Source organism: Nymphalis io, chromosome 5 (assembly GCF_905147045.1).
Source record: "Nymphalis io chromosome 5, ilAglIoxx1.1, whole genome shotgun sequence".
Lineage (NCBI taxonomy): Eukaryota > Metazoa > Arthropoda > Insecta > Lepidoptera > Nymphalidae > Nymphalis > Nymphalis io.
The window spans coordinates 1689199-1706388 of record NC_065892.1 but is presented as its reverse complement, the minus strand read 5'-3'; the positions used below and the strand labels follow the sequence as shown (position 1 = coordinate 1706388).

At 32.1% G+C, this 17190-nt stretch overlaps 1 protein-coding gene across 3 annotated transcripts in view; it reads right to left on the bottom strand.

Annotated features, from left to right (window-relative positions):
* Positions 1 to 17190, bottom strand: part of LOC126768426 (uncharacterized) — a 43513-nt gene that overhangs the window by 2187 nt on the left and 24136 nt on the right. For 2 of the 3 annotated variants that reach the window (XM_050486461.1, XM_050486463.1), the window contains 12 exons: positions 8046 to 8138; positions 7312 to 7453; positions 4013 to 4153; positions 3186 to 3354; positions 2837 to 2951; positions 2625 to 2741; positions 1946 to 2141; positions 1654 to 1819; positions 1364 to 1481; positions 1111 to 1231; positions 660 to 833; positions 35 to 119 (listed from right to left, as the gene is read on the bottom strand). In XM_050486461.1, the coding sequence (XP_050342418.1) occupies positions 35 to 119; positions 660 to 833; positions 1111 to 1231; positions 1364 to 1481; positions 1654 to 1819; positions 1946 to 2141; positions 2625 to 2741; positions 2837 to 2951; positions 3186 to 3354; positions 4013 to 4153; positions 7312 to 7453; positions 8046 to 8138 (1637 nt within the window). Of the gene's footprint in view, positions 1 to 34; positions 120 to 659; positions 834 to 1110; positions 1232 to 1363; positions 1482 to 1653; positions 1820 to 1945; positions 2142 to 2624; positions 2742 to 2836; positions 2952 to 3185; positions 3355 to 4012; positions 4154 to 7311; positions 7454 to 8045; positions 8139 to 16159; positions 16378 to 17190 lie in introns of those variants that run through there. The other variant, XM_050486462.1, reaches the window with a different exon arrangement.

The window sequence follows — 17190 nt, the reverse complement described above, 5'->3', positions numbered from 1 at the left end:
CTAAAATCAAACTATTTAAACACTAAAAACTAACCTCTTGAATTTTACAGTCTCCCGGATGTAACGGCAATTGGACTGATTCATCAGTTGCGAGCCGCAATTCTTTGCAAAACGACGATCTGTTAAAAAAGTTAAACGCTTTATTCTCTATATAATATGTGTAGGTACATATTATAAATAAAATAGATTCAATGCAATATATATACACTTATTTTTTATTACAAATAAAACCGCGGTGAAGTAGAGATGAGACATTGTACACGTGGAGTCTGAATTTTGCTTTCCCTTTGCTTCAATGAAAGCTGTAAGTTTTTTTCTTTATGTAAAGCAAAGAGTAACCACTACGTATTGTAGGCAAGAACCTAACAGTGCACAGTATTTGCTTTATCGTTTCTCAATATCTACTACGTCGTTCAGCCTCACTCCTTGTCCGCAATTAATGAATATCGTAGACAAATCTGCGTGTCATAGGAGTCTAAATCAAAGTTCTTTTGGTTAGATGAATATGATCAGTAACGGCAGTAAATAACTTTTTATCATTACAAAATAGTTCGAAACGAGTACGAGTAGATTACGAAATATAATTTTAAACTACGATTACAGGTCAATTAGAGGTGGGTTTTTTAGAAAGAGTTAATCATTAGCTTGGTCCAACTGACGTCTTTCCAAAGCTGTCCGTGATGAGTAGCTTGTGCAGCAGCATGGCGCGCGCGCCTGCGGTGAGCCAGCCGTTGTAGGCCGCGTACTGCAGCGACGCGCGCAGCGGCACGCCTAGCGCGGGGTGCGGCACCAGCACGCGACCGAACCGCACGCTCGGCGCTCGCTCCGACCGCCTGACACGTGCACACGCGGAGTTAAGGAGTAAGCATTTAAAAGACTATTCCGAAAATATATTATTATTTTATCTTTACTCTCGCAGCTTTATTTGATACTTATTTTTATTTTAAAAATAAAAAATCTAAAGCTTGTATGCCTATTTTCAGTTTTACTTCGTCAGTCACGTTTATTTTGTTCTTCTTTTATTTTTATTAAGTCTATACAGAAAAATATGATGTCGGTTTTTTAAAATAATAATAATTTATTGGATTTCGTATGATATTTTAAACTTACTTGGTCATAGGAAACGATTCATTTAGACCCGAATCACCATGTAGAGTGAGTGTAATTCGTCCGTAATTCGGCTTATCGCCCGTCTCGCTCGACGCCCACAAGGCTACGTGATACTGGTGGGCTGTAAAAATTAAGAACTGTCATAAAATGGAGCACATCTTATGTCATCACTAGATAATATTTGCAAATTGATTTATGTACGAGAATACTTAAAAAAATGTTAGTATGATTGAGGTTATTAAGGTATTCTAACCACAAAAAGGCTCTTCTTCCCTAGTGAGGAGATAAAGTTGCCCTCGTCCAAGAGAGCGATCCGCGTAATAGCCCATATTACCACATCGATGGTCGCCGTCACAGGGAAAACAACGGCCCTGAAATAAAAATTCTAGTTATACTTTAATACTCTGCCGCAGATACAATCGAATAAGTAGATAAAATACAGATCGCACATTTATAGAGATATTAAATTAACATTTAACAAATATTAGGAAATTTGATCTATAGATATATATTTTATAAAACAATAAACAAAACATTGTTTACCTCCAAGAATGCATCATAATCCGAACAAGGAAACGCAGGAAAGTGGCATTTAGGAGAAACTGAGTCGGTAAAGAACTTATAGGCTCGGCGATGGTTGCATAGCGAGCGGCCTTCGATTGATGCACTTGCCCAAGGCAGCACCAGGTCGGATACTGCACCAACAAACCTGGAAAATTTATGATTTGATTAATTACTTTTAAATTCGCTTACAGATTGCAGGGAGTTTTATTAAACGCGCTGCTTCCAAATGATGCAAATAATAATATAAGCAAATATAAAACGTAGGTATTACAAATTGGAGCAGCCATGTTGTACGCGTCCACCATTAGGGTAGAAGTCGACGTGACCCAGTGGCTGCGCTGCGCCCAGGCCGCCCAGGATCAAGGTCTCGCCGTTAGAGTGGATCACGTCCACAAACTTAGCGTCAGACTTGTCTAAACGAGCTTTAGAATCTTGAAATTCGAATAGTGGTCCGGCCGGATCTAAGCCTATAATTTAAAGAATTATACGTCAATATTACAATTACAAATGTTTGAAAATTATACTCTAAACGACTCTAGGCCATTTAACACAATTTCACAAGTGCCATAATTATGGATGTCCTTATTGTCTTTTAGCAGAGTGCGCGGGCGTGAGTAGGATGCGACGATTGGCCAATTTTTATAAACCGATTTACGTAACGTAACGTAATTGTTCGCGCGTTTCGCATTTTTAAATAAATGTGCTTATATTCTGAAAAATCGTTAATATTATCGATTCCGAGTCGGCGATTTGGACTCCACATTTAAAAACAATAACGTCCTGACTAATAATTATACTCTAAAATATATACTTAAAATAATTTAATGAACCTAAAAATAAAACATTAAAACAGTATTTTCTTTATCCTTTTTATCTATCTTCCATAATATCATACAAAATTATTATTATTATATTATAATTCATATAGATCAAATAACTGTTCTGCCTACCTGTAATGCGACTGATATTTCTTAACTCCGACCCAGCAAAACCAGCGACATGTGCACCCAAACTAAATCCTATCAGATGAACGTCCTCGTACCGCAAATCGATATGTTCAGCTAAGCCTGTTGAACAAAACAATTATTTCTTTAAATATAAAATATATATCAAAAATATGACTAACAACATACAAAATTCGTAGAAATTTTGTACACTTTACCTTGCAAGAGCATTGCCAACTGTTTGCCAACAAGTCTCGTATTAGCCGCGGCTCGAAGATAATTCGGCATTGTAGCCCCCCCTTCCCAGTCAACGCAAATTACATTGCACTCTTCCTATAAATAAAAGTTACGTATAAAACTCTGGGTCTAGAGTATTCGTGTCGTTTAATCTTTTGATTCGATTTTCAACGCTTTGAAATTCGTAAGACGCTATAAATTGGGTTATGCAAAATCAGATAACATCAAAAAGGAAATTCTATTGATCTTAGTCGCATCTCAACTAGCTTTCTATCCAACTCAACAAATTAAGGCATCGCATATTAATGATAGAATACTTGTTTCACATACGACTGCCATTAGAGCGGAGCGCATCTCGTACACCCATACGTTGTCGCAGTTGGAGCCAAATCCGTGAACAATGACACGTGTAGGGCGCGCCGTGTTAAATGCACGCGCCGCCCAGCTCCATGCAGCCGACATGTTACTCGCTGGAATCGCTATCAGTGGCTGATCTCCTCTAAAAATAAATTACGAGGGAATTTATTTTATACTTTTTGAATTTTAGATACTTTTTATTTTATCAATTTTAACTATCATCACTGTAAAGAATTATATGATCCGTGGTAAAAGTCAAAATAATAAATTATATATATATATATAATTTATTTATTTAAATCGTAAATCGTAATTTATATTACTGTTATCTAATTATCTATGTAAAACATGTATGTTTGTACATTTCTACTTATATTTTTTATACTACCTATAATATGATTTCCGTCTTTTTTATGAAGTGGTTAACAAGGTTTAAATAAATAACAGTTTTAATCATCAAATATATGAATATATTTAGACACGTAGATATTTTTTGTACTTAAAAACTTTATTTCAAAGCTAAGACGTATATGTATCTCCGATAAATGGTACCTACAGTAATGCACGTGAAATGTGATCACCTTGAGAATTCGAGAACGAATTATCTAATTGTGTCAGCAATTTGATAATGTAGAACTGGTTTTCTTTCAATCTATTAGATTGGTCTTATTACACACGAAATACAACCACATCCCTCTCATAATGATCATTAGTTAATTTTAATATTATATATATACATTATTAAGTAAAATTATTAGAAAAAATACTTATTTAATATTGTGACCTTGTAAATAAAATACCTGCTGGTTGTTGAGTAGAGGAGAAAATGTGTTCCGACCTCCACAGGCGGACTCGGCAGCGTCTCTAAATAGGCAAATGGACCCGCATCTTCGAAGCAGCCGAACTCACCGTAGCAGACGCTTCCTTGTGATCTCTTGGTCCTTTGAAAATGATACCAAAATAAATAACGTAATTTTTGGCAATATATATTAAATATAATGATGTTTCATAAAATCAAGATTTGTTTTCCGAAATTCAAAGTGTTATTGAAAAGGCCATGCTTTGTCTATGATTGTACCTATCAAATTTCGTTATCTTTTTTTATAGAATTTAAGTAAGCGTCATTTGCAACCTATTGTCGTTGCTCATTATTCTAAAAACGCTAGCTAGCAGTGCTAGATGTTCTTAGCCAACCACTAGAGGAGTAATGACATAAATGACTTTTCGCACATCTTCACTTTCGACGAAACGATCGAGTTGACGCGATATCATTGGTCAAGTTCTTGAAAATAGTAATCACCATGGATTCGCGAAAGATGGGGTTTTTAATGTGCGCGGAGTGGTAATCGGATCTTTGGAAGTTAAATGAAAGTGATTATAAATTAGGTGGTTAAGTTGAATTATAATTCTTCTTCTTCTTCGTCGTGACACTCTTGTCAGAGCGGTCGTGGTCGCCATGAAGTATTATGAATTATTCGGCGCAGATGTTATTCGATTCACGAGCCTTCGCCATAAGTCTCTGTTAGTGGTGAGCCTGGTGCATTCATGCAAAGGACCGCCAACAGTTGTTTTTATTTGGTCGGTCCATGAATTATAAATAAAGGTGAATTAATCAAGAAGTGTTTATAGTGCAGAATACAACAAAGTTATTAGCTAATCGCATGGAATATGTGTATCTAAGGTTTGTTTATCTTTACTACTTCTCCAATTGAAATGGAAAGGTAGTAACAGTACAGTAATAGTAACAGCCTGTAAATGTCCCACTGCTGGGCTAAGGCCTCCTCTCCCTTTTTGAGGAGAAGGTTTGGAGCTTATTTCACCACGCTGCTCCAATGCGGGTTGGTGGAATACACATGTGGCAGAATTTCGATGAAATTAGACACATGCAGGTTTCCTCACGATGTTTTCCTTCACCGAAAAGCACGAAATGAATTATAACAGAAATTAAGCACATGAAAATTCAGAGGTGCTTGCCCGGGTTTGAACCCACGTTCATCGGTTAAGATTCACGCGTTCTTACCACTGGGCCAATAGGAATATATATTTGTATTTTTGTGATTCGTATTGAATTAATGTAAGCGAGCTAATGATATTCGTTTTAGAGTTTTGCTTACCATATCATGGTTGACAGCGCATTGCCGGTGTATGGGATATAAAATGATTATGATATATTTTGTATTCATTGTTATCTAGTATTATTTAAAAAAAAAAAGGTTAACAGTACAAGGCTATAATATTTATGTGTTTCCGAAATCTATTAGGTATTCAGTAGCCTTGCTTAGAAATTTAATTTGACTTCTACCTTGGCCTACACATTTTGTATTTTAAGCTAACGCATTTAATGAAGTACAAACTTGTTAATAAGGCATTATTATACAAACAAAAATATATTAAAATAAATAGCGAATACATATACTGATAAGTTTATATATTCATTCGTATGTTTTGTACTCGTACGACCCATAATCATGAGCAATAAATTGTATTTATTATTTTAGTTATTATTTTAATGAAAACTAAACGACAGACTTTAATAAGTTTTTTATCTTTTATATTTATATTTTTAGGAAAATCAGAAAAAAAATACACACAAATATCTTTTTATAATAATAATACGATAATAATAGCTGTTTTCTTTTATAAAATAATTATTTAATATTTAATGATTTGTAATTGACATAAGATTTTTTTTTTAATATTTCATAAGTATTTTGATTTTTAATATCGCTTCATTACCATTTAACAGAATCAGAGAATAGAATTTGCGCAGTGTTGAGCCAGTGGTGAAAGTATTGTTAATACCATTAGTTTTGTTGTTAACTTTCGGAAATGATTCCATTTCAATTCAATGTACCTATATTGATTTGAAATTTAATTTTTAATTGAACGGCGCTAGTACTTCACCAAAAAGTTTTTCTTAAAACTTATTTAGTCTCCTATTAACAGTTTTTTTTGCGAATGCGAAGTGGTTTGAACACGTGAATGTGTATCATAACCAGTGTATCCTCGACCCGCATTGGAGCAGCGTGGTGGAATAAACTCCAAACTTTCTCCTCAAAAGGAGAGGCCTTAGCCCAACACTGGGACATTTACAGGCTGTTATTTTATTCTATTTTTTATTTCTTGCATATATCCTAGTCAAGTATTAAAATCAGTTTTGGGCAGATCTTTAAAGTGACTTTCAAATGACAAGCAAAATTGTCGACAGATGTTATTGGGTATAAGTTTTATGTATATTGGTTTAGTAGTTTTTTCAGTTAGGCATTACAAAAATAAACGTCTCCTTATTTATTGTATAGATATCTTTTAATCTTCAAGGAAAGTATAGTCTATTTGTTTTAGCTGGATATACGCAAAAAGTACGAAACGAGAAGCCACATATCATGCAACTTTCACATCATGATGGCTCATAATATCACTATAGATATTAGGTATGTATTATTTTATATGTTTTGTAAGCAATAATATATTACAAAACATATCTATGCTTTATAATATATTATTGGTTAACTATATAAGGCTTATTAGATGATACAAGAATATGTAGATGATAAAAAGCGAGGTGGTAACCGAATCACGAGAAAGAAATCGGAAAAAAGCAAATTTCAATCGCTTATTTTTTTACTTTCTCTGTCAATAGCTCGAAAGCGGTAAACCATAGGAGAAAAATTCATAGATACAAATAATATAATCGTTATTTTCTTATGACGAGCAGAGCTATCGCAATAATATATAACAAACAACTTCAAATAATACTCTAAAAATAATATTATAAGAATAAAATATGTTATCTTGGCGACACCGTGACATACGTGACATACGTATCATTGAGGAGGTCTGGTGGCCAACTGTGGTCTTCATCATCAGTTTCACTTTATCAAATTATACTTGCTGCAAGCTTAATTTCTTGATAAAGGTACCAAAATCGTTTATATAAACTACGAAAACAACTATAACAATAGGTATTTATGGTTTATCTAGGAGTACATAATCGTTAAAATCTGAAGGAAGTATTTTTTGCATAAAATGCTCATTAAAAAAGGTCACAGTCATAATTAGTCAGTTTCATTATGCTGTGTATTTTAATCATGATACGGACCTTGTGCGTGACCTCTTGATTTCCCATTGTTTCATGGACGTACGTACAGCTGCAAGCAGTTCTGCATCATGACGTTCGTCTTCAGCCTCCTGCGCTGATGTTACTGGTCTTCCACCTCCTTTCCATGACTCTAGTTCTGCATCTGTTTTTTAATTTGAAAAGATTAATGAAAGAAGGTAATTTTAAAAATTGATTCCGAATGAATCACAGAAATGTAATCTAATCATTAATTATTTTGGCATTTTAATCTATTGACAAAAAATAAGAAAAAGATTAGTATTTATTTATAAGACTAAAAACTGAAGTGAACAGCAAAAGAGGTTTCGATTAAAATGTAAAGAACGTAAAGGACACAAAGCAGTCGGTGACCTAAATTGTTCGCCGTCTCCGGGTGAACGGCTGGCTGGTTTTTGTTGGCCTTGATGTGGCGCTGTAGGGCAGTATATCACATTAGCCATGGAAACGGTGCCGTTCCCAGCGTCGTGTATGGTGAGAAACCTAAGAATTGCTTGCTAGATACGGTGTTAATTCAATGGAATCTTATTTTTTTACTTCCTTTGAAACGAGTTCTGTCTTAGTAAATAGATTAATTCTTTTGTAAATTAACCCAATGCCAATTATTGCAATAATTAATACTACAGCTTGGAATAAAAAGGTTAAAAGAATGTGGGTTTTGGGATTGAAAAATGTTCTTAGGTCGAATTTAATTAATGAAATAATGACAATATACAAACATTTAGCTACGGTGAGGGTGGTAGCTGCCAGGAAGAAGGCGAGCGACCGCCATAGTTGCGGCGCCATCCATGCGGCGCGGCATTCACGGACGTCTGCAATAATATCGTCATGTAATCAAACCGAGTGCTTATTATCTGATATGATTTATTGATCATTACTTGACATAATGATTCATGCTTTTCCAAGCAAAGTGGAGTACTTATTGTTGGAAATTTATAATACTTAGTAAATTTATAGTATGTTTACGTTTCGTTTGGTTAATAATATGGAACGTATACCTATGTTTTCCCATCCTTAAAGATAATTTACAACTCAGTTTATGTTTTATAATTTAAGACTTAAAAAATTTAGTTAAAATAAACGAGGAAGGTTTATGTATGTATGAACTATGGTGGTTTTTTGTCCAATAAACTGTTTTAATACTCTAACATGGCTAACGCTGGCTGAACCTTAGAAGATACATAAAAACAATGTATTAGAAAATTGTAGCTCTTAAAAAAAAGTACGCAATAGCATCGTCTAAGGTACATTCATAACAAATAATTTTACCTATAAAAAATATTAAAGAACTACAGGTTATTTGCGATGCCATGTTCTCCGATTCATTATTAGCCCTTATTTAGTATGTTAGTTACCTTGAGCATTTAAAATTGCCTTTTAAACTATGTCTTTCTAATTAATACCTTAGATATCACCGATTCTAAATTATCTACGTGCATTTGCAAGTTAAAATAATCCTAATTTGAATATATGAACCGTGGACTAATTTTGATCTATAAATAAATAAACGTTATTTCTTCTAATTTTCTTCATTAGTAAATTGCACCCGTGCGAAGATGAGGCGGGTCGCTGGTTATTGATAACTAGTATTTTCATTGTCCCAGCGATAGTACATGAGCACGATTATGATTATCAATAAAAATGAATCGAATTACGCATAATTAATTAAAATATAAAGGGATTTGAGGCCTTATTAGCAACTTTTATTTAATTACTTAAAGTAACAACGTACGACAGTTTTATTGAATAGAGAGATTTCATTAGTTTATTAGTTTTTTTCGTATATATTTAACTTATATAGTTTGATATATGAAAAATCAATTGCAATATGATTTTAAGTAGGTCGCATTTTTATAACTCTTGGATGATTATTGGGTAGTTGGTAGCAGGAAATAGACATCATTATAAAATAAGTTCATTAATTGTTAATAGATTATAACGGTTCTTGATAAATAATTAACATGAATAAAAATACATTATAAAATTAAAGTATTGATTTATAACATTTTCATTTGTAGTGAAAGTCCCTTTTTATGTCTTTAGTTACTGGACTAGTATATAATACATATAAGTTATTTAATTTGCGTACTTTCAACAAGAGATTTATATATTTAAAAATGGGCGAATATATATTAAAAAGACTATTATAATATCATAATCCTTGAGACCCCATCATATATTTACTATGGCGAAATAGAAGTTTTCTTGTATAAACAAAAGTACAAATATATTTTTATAATATAAATTTAAGAAAGCCGGATAATTAAGAAGATTGAACTAAAATGAAATAAGAACCTCATGCGATCAAAATATTTTCTCACCAAACTTGTCGTGTTTAATCACGTACTGTATATAACAGCTGGATAATGATGTATGCTATAAATATTAGGGTAATTACGCAGCTCGTGCTGTTAATAACGAATTTCGGTCAGCGAGTTATTTTACTGTTTTAATTTTATTTTGTAATATGCTGATTGTGATTTTAAATTTCGAAGCAAAAAATATTTATTATTTTTATCTGTTCTGCGGAAAATAATTGTTCCGTTTATTTTATGATCATTGTGGTTTCTAAATGTAAAACATAATGTGTAAACTTTTTGTCGGTTATAGTTAGTGACCCGCAGAAAAGCAACCTAGCTTCATTTCATGGCTCGATAGTTATTAAGAATAGCGCTGGAATCAGTAATGTTATAAAGCAGAAAACAGTAACTTTACTGTTATACACACTGTTTACACTGATCTCTATAAACTATATCATTTTTGTACAAAAAATGATATTTTTGACGTAATATAAAAGTGATTATAATAATATTGAACTCATTAAAAAACACTGATTACAATAAATTAGTATTTAATGAGATTTTTTTGTCGTCTTCATCGTTATTTTCTATTTATACTATCTTGTACCAGATAAACTTAAATTCAATTTCTTTGTTGAAATGAATCACCAGGCTTTGAAATCTGACTGTGGCATCGACAATTTATTTAACCGGTATAAATATCGGGCTTCGGGGTCTTAATGCTCACTACAACATCCACATGAAATGTTTTAAAATATAATTTAAACGCTTAATAAAATATAATTAACAATGTACTATCAATTTTTATGTTGTAAAATGTTGTCGAAAATTTTTATTTATGAGTCTTTTTCACCTTGACATAAAAACTTTATTGATACTTCTATTTTATACACCAATTGAAATAAACAGTTAGGTACTCTTCTCTTTTTCCTCAAAGTTGATTGATGTACTTGATAACTGTCTTAAGATATTTGTTCTTTAGACGTTTCTCTTTTTAGTTTTTCAGTACCTATAAATAGTCAATGTAAATAGAGCACCTATATTGTCGTTAAATATAAAATACCGTTTCCTGTTTGCATAAAGTAATCTGTACTGTAACTGTAACAGCCTGTGAATGTCCCACTGCTGGGCTAAAGGCCTCCTCTCCTCTTTTTGAGGAGAAGGTTTGGAGCTTATTCCACCACGCTGCTCCAATGCGGGTTGGTGGAATACACATGTGGCAGAATTTCAGTGAAATTAGACACATGCAGGTTTCCTCACGATGTTTTCCTTCACCGTAAAGCACGAGATGAATTATAATCACAAATTAAGCACATGAAAATTCAGTGGTGCTTGCCCGGGTTTGAACCCACGATCATCGGTTAAGATTCACAAGTTCTTACCACTGGGCCATCTCGGCTCTTCTTACCACTGGGCCATCTCGGCTCAATATAAAGTAATCTAAATCAATATAAATCGAAAATAAAAATAACTTCAAAGTTTAGTATCGTACGCATTCGGGGGCAGTTTGTTTTCTTTTCCATTTCGTCAGTACCTGCAGTTATATCCTCAGCTACACCGTACCTACTCACTTGTAGCTAACATTTCTATGAGTAACAAACATTCATTATTCCGTATTATAAATGGCAAGAAAATATAAAAAAGATAATTCACAAATAACCTATAAATTGAAATTGAAATGCGACCTTATTTATAAATGTTGTTCAGCGGACGATTAGTTAAACAATGTTGTGTCTTCTTCTTTCGAATATCAAATCGGCAATGACAGAAAGAGCGAAATTACTGTTTAACTACACAGCCGCAAAGGTTTATAAGGCCGATAGTGATTAAGTTTATTTAAAAAGTTATTTTCTTACAAATGCAAATATAAATATAATCTATATAAATTGTCTGATAGCGATTTAGTTGCCCTAATATATAAACATCCCATTTAAAATTCGCTAAATTTAATTGAAAAACCTCATTAATTATTCTTTACAGTAACAGTAACAGCCTGTGAATGTCCCACTGCTGGGCTAAAGGCCTCCGCACCTCTTTTTGAGGAGAAGGTTTAGAGCTTTCCACCACGCTGCTCCAATGCGGGTTGGTGGAATACACATGTGGCAGAATTTCAGTGAAATTAGACACATGCAGGTTTCCTCACGATGTTTTCCTTCACCGTAAAGCACGAGATGAATTATAATCACAAATTAAGCACATGAAAATTCAGTGGTGCTTGCCCGGGTTTGAACCCACGATCATCGGTTAAGATTCACGCGTTCTTACCACTAGGCCATCTCGGCTTTTTAATTATTCTTTATGATATTTATATTTTTATTTGTGTAACAAACGTACACATAGATCCTAAAAATCATACAATTGTAGCTATTATGCTAACAAAAAATGTTTTTTTATTTATTTAAAACTCCACTATATAATAGGTACTTCCGATATGTACTCTGTACTGTACCTTTACTTCCGTATAAATTAAACCGGAAATGATCTAATCATGTCATATCGTAAATAACAGCCGCAATCATAATATAGACAGCGTAATTTTAAATGAATATATTATTTAATACATTATTTTACTTCTTTATTTTAGTTTTAGGAATTTAAAGAAAATTCCTACAATATTATTTTGTTATTAAAATTATAGAATAGGCAATCGAATTATTAATCATTAGGACCTCAATAAATATATAGGTATAATCTTAATTAAAAATAGCTACTACTCTATAAAAATAGTGAAAATGCTGCATTTCTCCGATAAATAACTATTTCGATTTTCTGGGCGAACAATAAACCCGTCCTCAAGTGGAGACAATAAAACGTGCAGTTATAATTTTTTGGAAAAGTATTTGTGCTATCACTCCGAGGTCTAGATGTTTGAATTATTTTCGTAATTATAACCATTGATCATAATTTTTTCGTTAAGGTTGTTTGTAAAGTTAGTAAGCGGTAATTGAACGAGAGAGTGGTAGTTTATTGTTTAGTAGCAAAGCATGTCGTGAATCGTGACGACATGGTATGTAAATTGCGTGCTAACTTTCTTAAGTGTTTTAATTAGTGTGAGAAACATACCGACACTATACTCATTTGTAACGTATATCCCCTTGATAAAATCTCATCTACTTGCTCTTTATTGTATTGGTTTAAAATTTTTTATTAACATAGAAAAATATATTTCTTAAATTTAATTTGTTCTTTGAAGATAACATGTACTATGGTGTGAAATAAAATAATAATAATATTTTTAAATATAGTCCTATATGCGTTATTGTAATATTTCGTATTGTATTTTTTTGTGTTATTTTATAAAAACTTTACAATGTAGCAAATATTCAAAATTCGTCAAAATTGGTACTGTTTCACACGAATAGACAAGATTTGGCCACGGTGTCGATGCACGATGTGGGCGTGGCACTTTCACTGAGTGCTGGGAGAGGCGCATCTCGCAACGACCTCTCATTGCCCTCTTAATTGCTGCTCTACGAAAGTCCGGAACTAATACGTAAGGTCTTGGTTTTGCTTTATAGTCGTTCTTTATTTGATTATATAAATGTATAAATAATGAAATACATACAATGCTCCACAATCTTAACATAGTCAAAGGTATACGTAAGTTTAGGATAGAGAGTGAAAGTAAAGAAACATAAAAGGTTATTGTGAGTTACTAATCATTAAACGTTATTTTAAAGCGTAATAATATATGACATAGCCCGAACTGAAAGACTAAATTATAAAAAGATATTTCAAATATTTTCCTATAAATATATATAACATTAAAACTCAAGTAGATACTCAAAATTTAAAACTTATCCTAGCCACTACGATATTACCGTTATCGATAATCAATTTTTTTTTTTAATTCCTTTGTATTTAAATTAAATAAAGCTATCAACAAACTTCATAATACTTCTATTTACTTACGTTTAATGATCATGAAGTTATATCAATTAAATCATATTTAATTATAAATATATCAAGCTATGTATGGGATATATATATTATAATAATTGTATAATTATTTTAGTGTTAGAATTTTTTAAGTTGTAATAATATCTTATATTCCATTCATTTAATTATTATGCAATAACTTTGTATTCATTTACGTATAAAAGATTTCAACGCGCTCTCTTTTTTTTTCTTATTACTTTTTCTTTATAGTTAAAATATCTAGATAGATCTATCGTAGCTATTGAAATAAGATAAGCAACAAATGTATAACAAGCTGTGAATTGTCTATATTTATAAAATTGAATGTTTGTATGATTATCCTATTTTTTTATGGAATTGGTAGGCGGATGAGCATATGGGCCACCTTATGGTAAGTGGTCACCAACGCCCATAGACATTGGCATTGTAAGAAATGTTAACCATCGCTTCTTACATCGCCAATGCGCCACCAACCTTGGGAACTAAGATGTTATGCCCCTTGTGCTTGTTATTACATAGGCTCACTCACCCTTCAAACCGGAATACAACAATAACAAGTACTGCTGTTTTGCTATAGAATATCTGATATATTTATAATATACAAGAATTGCTCATTTAATATTATAAGATATAATCTATTTAAATGGCTTCTCTGTTATCTATAACCTTACGTTCTTAAGCAAAATATATTTTAATCGTCAATTTCAATGAGATCTTTTAAAAACCTACGTAACTCGTTTAACCCATATATTATTCATTTTTAAATTTATGATGATTTAACAGCTAACCCCTAAATTGCAGTAAGCCTTCACGGTAGACGGTTTTCAGAACACTTTCGTAAACGCAACTCGATTGATAAATATATCACGCGTCAGTTTCAACACTATTGCTACTCGATTGTTCTGCGTTGCGCATGCGAATAAGTAACTCTTTGTGTTAAAACCTAACTCACAGCGTTACCGTTACATTTCAAGTGTTGTTATTGTTCTATTATAATCTTACAATGTTAACAATTTTATTTGTGTTGTTGAGAAAAAGAGAATTGCGGTCTCTTGAAAAGCGATTCAAATCGTGTTGATTGTGAGTTACAAGTATTTGTCTTTATACTTCTGGTTACGTGTTTTGCAAGACACGGACGGTAACTTTGAAGGTTTAATGATTCTTATCAAAATTTCTTGTATAAAAATGATGATTATTATATGTATTTTTTAATTATTACTTAAAATTTTAATTAAAGAACACTTTACTAATGACAAATATATATTTGTGGGTTAGAATAGAGTATACTGGTAGAAGTATATAATATATATTATATACTATATATTATATATATAGTCAGTGTAATTACAGGCACAAGGGACATAAAATCTTAATTCCCAAGGTTGGTGGCGCATTGGCTATAAGCGATGGTTGACATTTCTTACAATGCCAATGTCTAAGGGCGTTTGGTGACCACTTACCATCAGGTGGCCCATATGCCCGTCCACCTTTCTATTCTATTAAAAAAAAGGTTACCTTATAGCCCTTAAATTATATACTATCAGTAACTACAGCTCCTGCTATTTTCTATAATAATTTAGAGTACCTAACTAAGTATGTTTGTAAAAATATAAAATAGATATATTTTATTTACCTTTTTTAATATTGACAACATCAAGTTCATAATAAAATGATAACAAATTACATTAAAAATTATAACTGTTTTTCCTAAACTAATTTTCCCTAGTCTTTTTGAGTATTTAAAACTTTTGCTCGATATTAAATTCGTACCTACATAACGCAATGGTATTATTTTGTAAAGTTCTTTGCGTACTAAAACTGGTTTGTGAACCGATGGAGCACTTTTGAAATAACTTAAGATAAATAGTCCGATTCGAAGAGAATAAATTTACGTGACTTAAATAATATCTTAAACAGCACATTTGTGCCGTTCCTAACAATAGTAAACAATAGAATAGAATAGAATAAAATGAGGACAACCAATTGTCTGTTTTGCACTATTGTGCTTTCTTTTAACTGTTACTATGCAATATGAGACTTTCCCAAAAACTACACCACTGTAAGTTTTTTCTTATTTGAATTTTTGTATATCCTAAATGTCAATGCAATCCACGACACCGTTGTTTGTTTGTAGAGCTATATCGATAGAATAAAAATAATACATTTCGTAAAAATAGCTTAAGGAATTTATCTTTATATAGAAGCATTATAATAATGTGTAATTAGTGGAATGTGAGCAGCTTTGTGCAAAAAATAGTAGAACAAAGTATGTGTGTCGATGTGAAAAGACATATTTATATTAGATATTTAAGCACCTATAATCAGTATATTTTTCTTGAGAGATATTATAAAAAGGAATTCATGTATAAAATAATATTATATCCGTAAAAAGTCACAAAAAGCGATGTCCTTGCATTGTGGTGGTTATGATGCATTTAAACAGGTTTTAACATTACCTATATCAACGTAAACACTGTAACTTCCTTGACGATTGTATTTCAATAGTACATAGGTGTTAGTTATATAACATAAGGCGATAAATTCTAACAAAGCCAATATACGAAATTATACATTTATTTTGTGCATTAATTGAATACTAATTAAGAAAAACAAACCTTATAGTTACACGAACAACTCTGTCAGTAGCTAAAAATAAAAATCGCTGTCTTTTTAAGCCACAATGTAACAAATCCAGGCACAAAACAATAAAACACAAACACAGGTAACAGCAATCCACCGTAACACTGTGTAACACCGATCCGTTCGATTTGCTTTCGAATAGCTGGAACGTTGAATTATCTAGTATATCGAGTACGTAGCGTACGTAGCGACGTCGCGGCTCAGACTGCGCGCGCGCCGCAGCGGAGAAACTTAAGAGAAAAGTGCCTTCACTCGGCGCGAACGCATTGCCGATTACATCAGTGCTCTCTTTTTGGATGGTTTTAGTAAAATTAACAATTAAAAAAGGATAATGCTTCTTACTAATACTTATTATTAAAGACATTACATTTGATTTGAAATTGAGACCTTAGTCATTTTATGAACAATAAAAGTTAAACAATGAATTAAATTTTTTGTGCGGAATGTACTCTACATTTTGACACTAAAAAAATTTAATTCGTCATGTTAAAAAAGATTTCCAACACAATGACGGATAATCATGATATTCTTTCATTAATTTACAGCTTTGATTCAGTAAATTTTTCGAAAAGACCTTATTTATAAAATTATAAGCCGTTTTATTCAACATTGATAATGTCGCTGTTTGTAGCAATTTTTGTTGTATTATTTTCCGTCTTCATTAGCCGTAAACATATTGCATAAGAGCGGAGAAACGCTGTAAATTAATATAAACTCCAAATTGTTGTGTAACTACTGTTATTTGTTTGCTTTTTCATTATATAAGTTGTAAGTAATTGTAATACTTATTATGCATACTTGATTCATTTGTTTACGTCATATGGCATATCACTTTCATGTTTGTTATTTAAACATTTAACTAATTACTTGGTGGTATGTCTGTGTAGGTACCACCCACTCGTTACATTTTCTACAACCAAACAGCAATATTTAATATTGTTGTGTCACAGTTTTAAGGGTGTAACTACACCACACAGAGGTCATACTCATAACATATTAGTTCTCA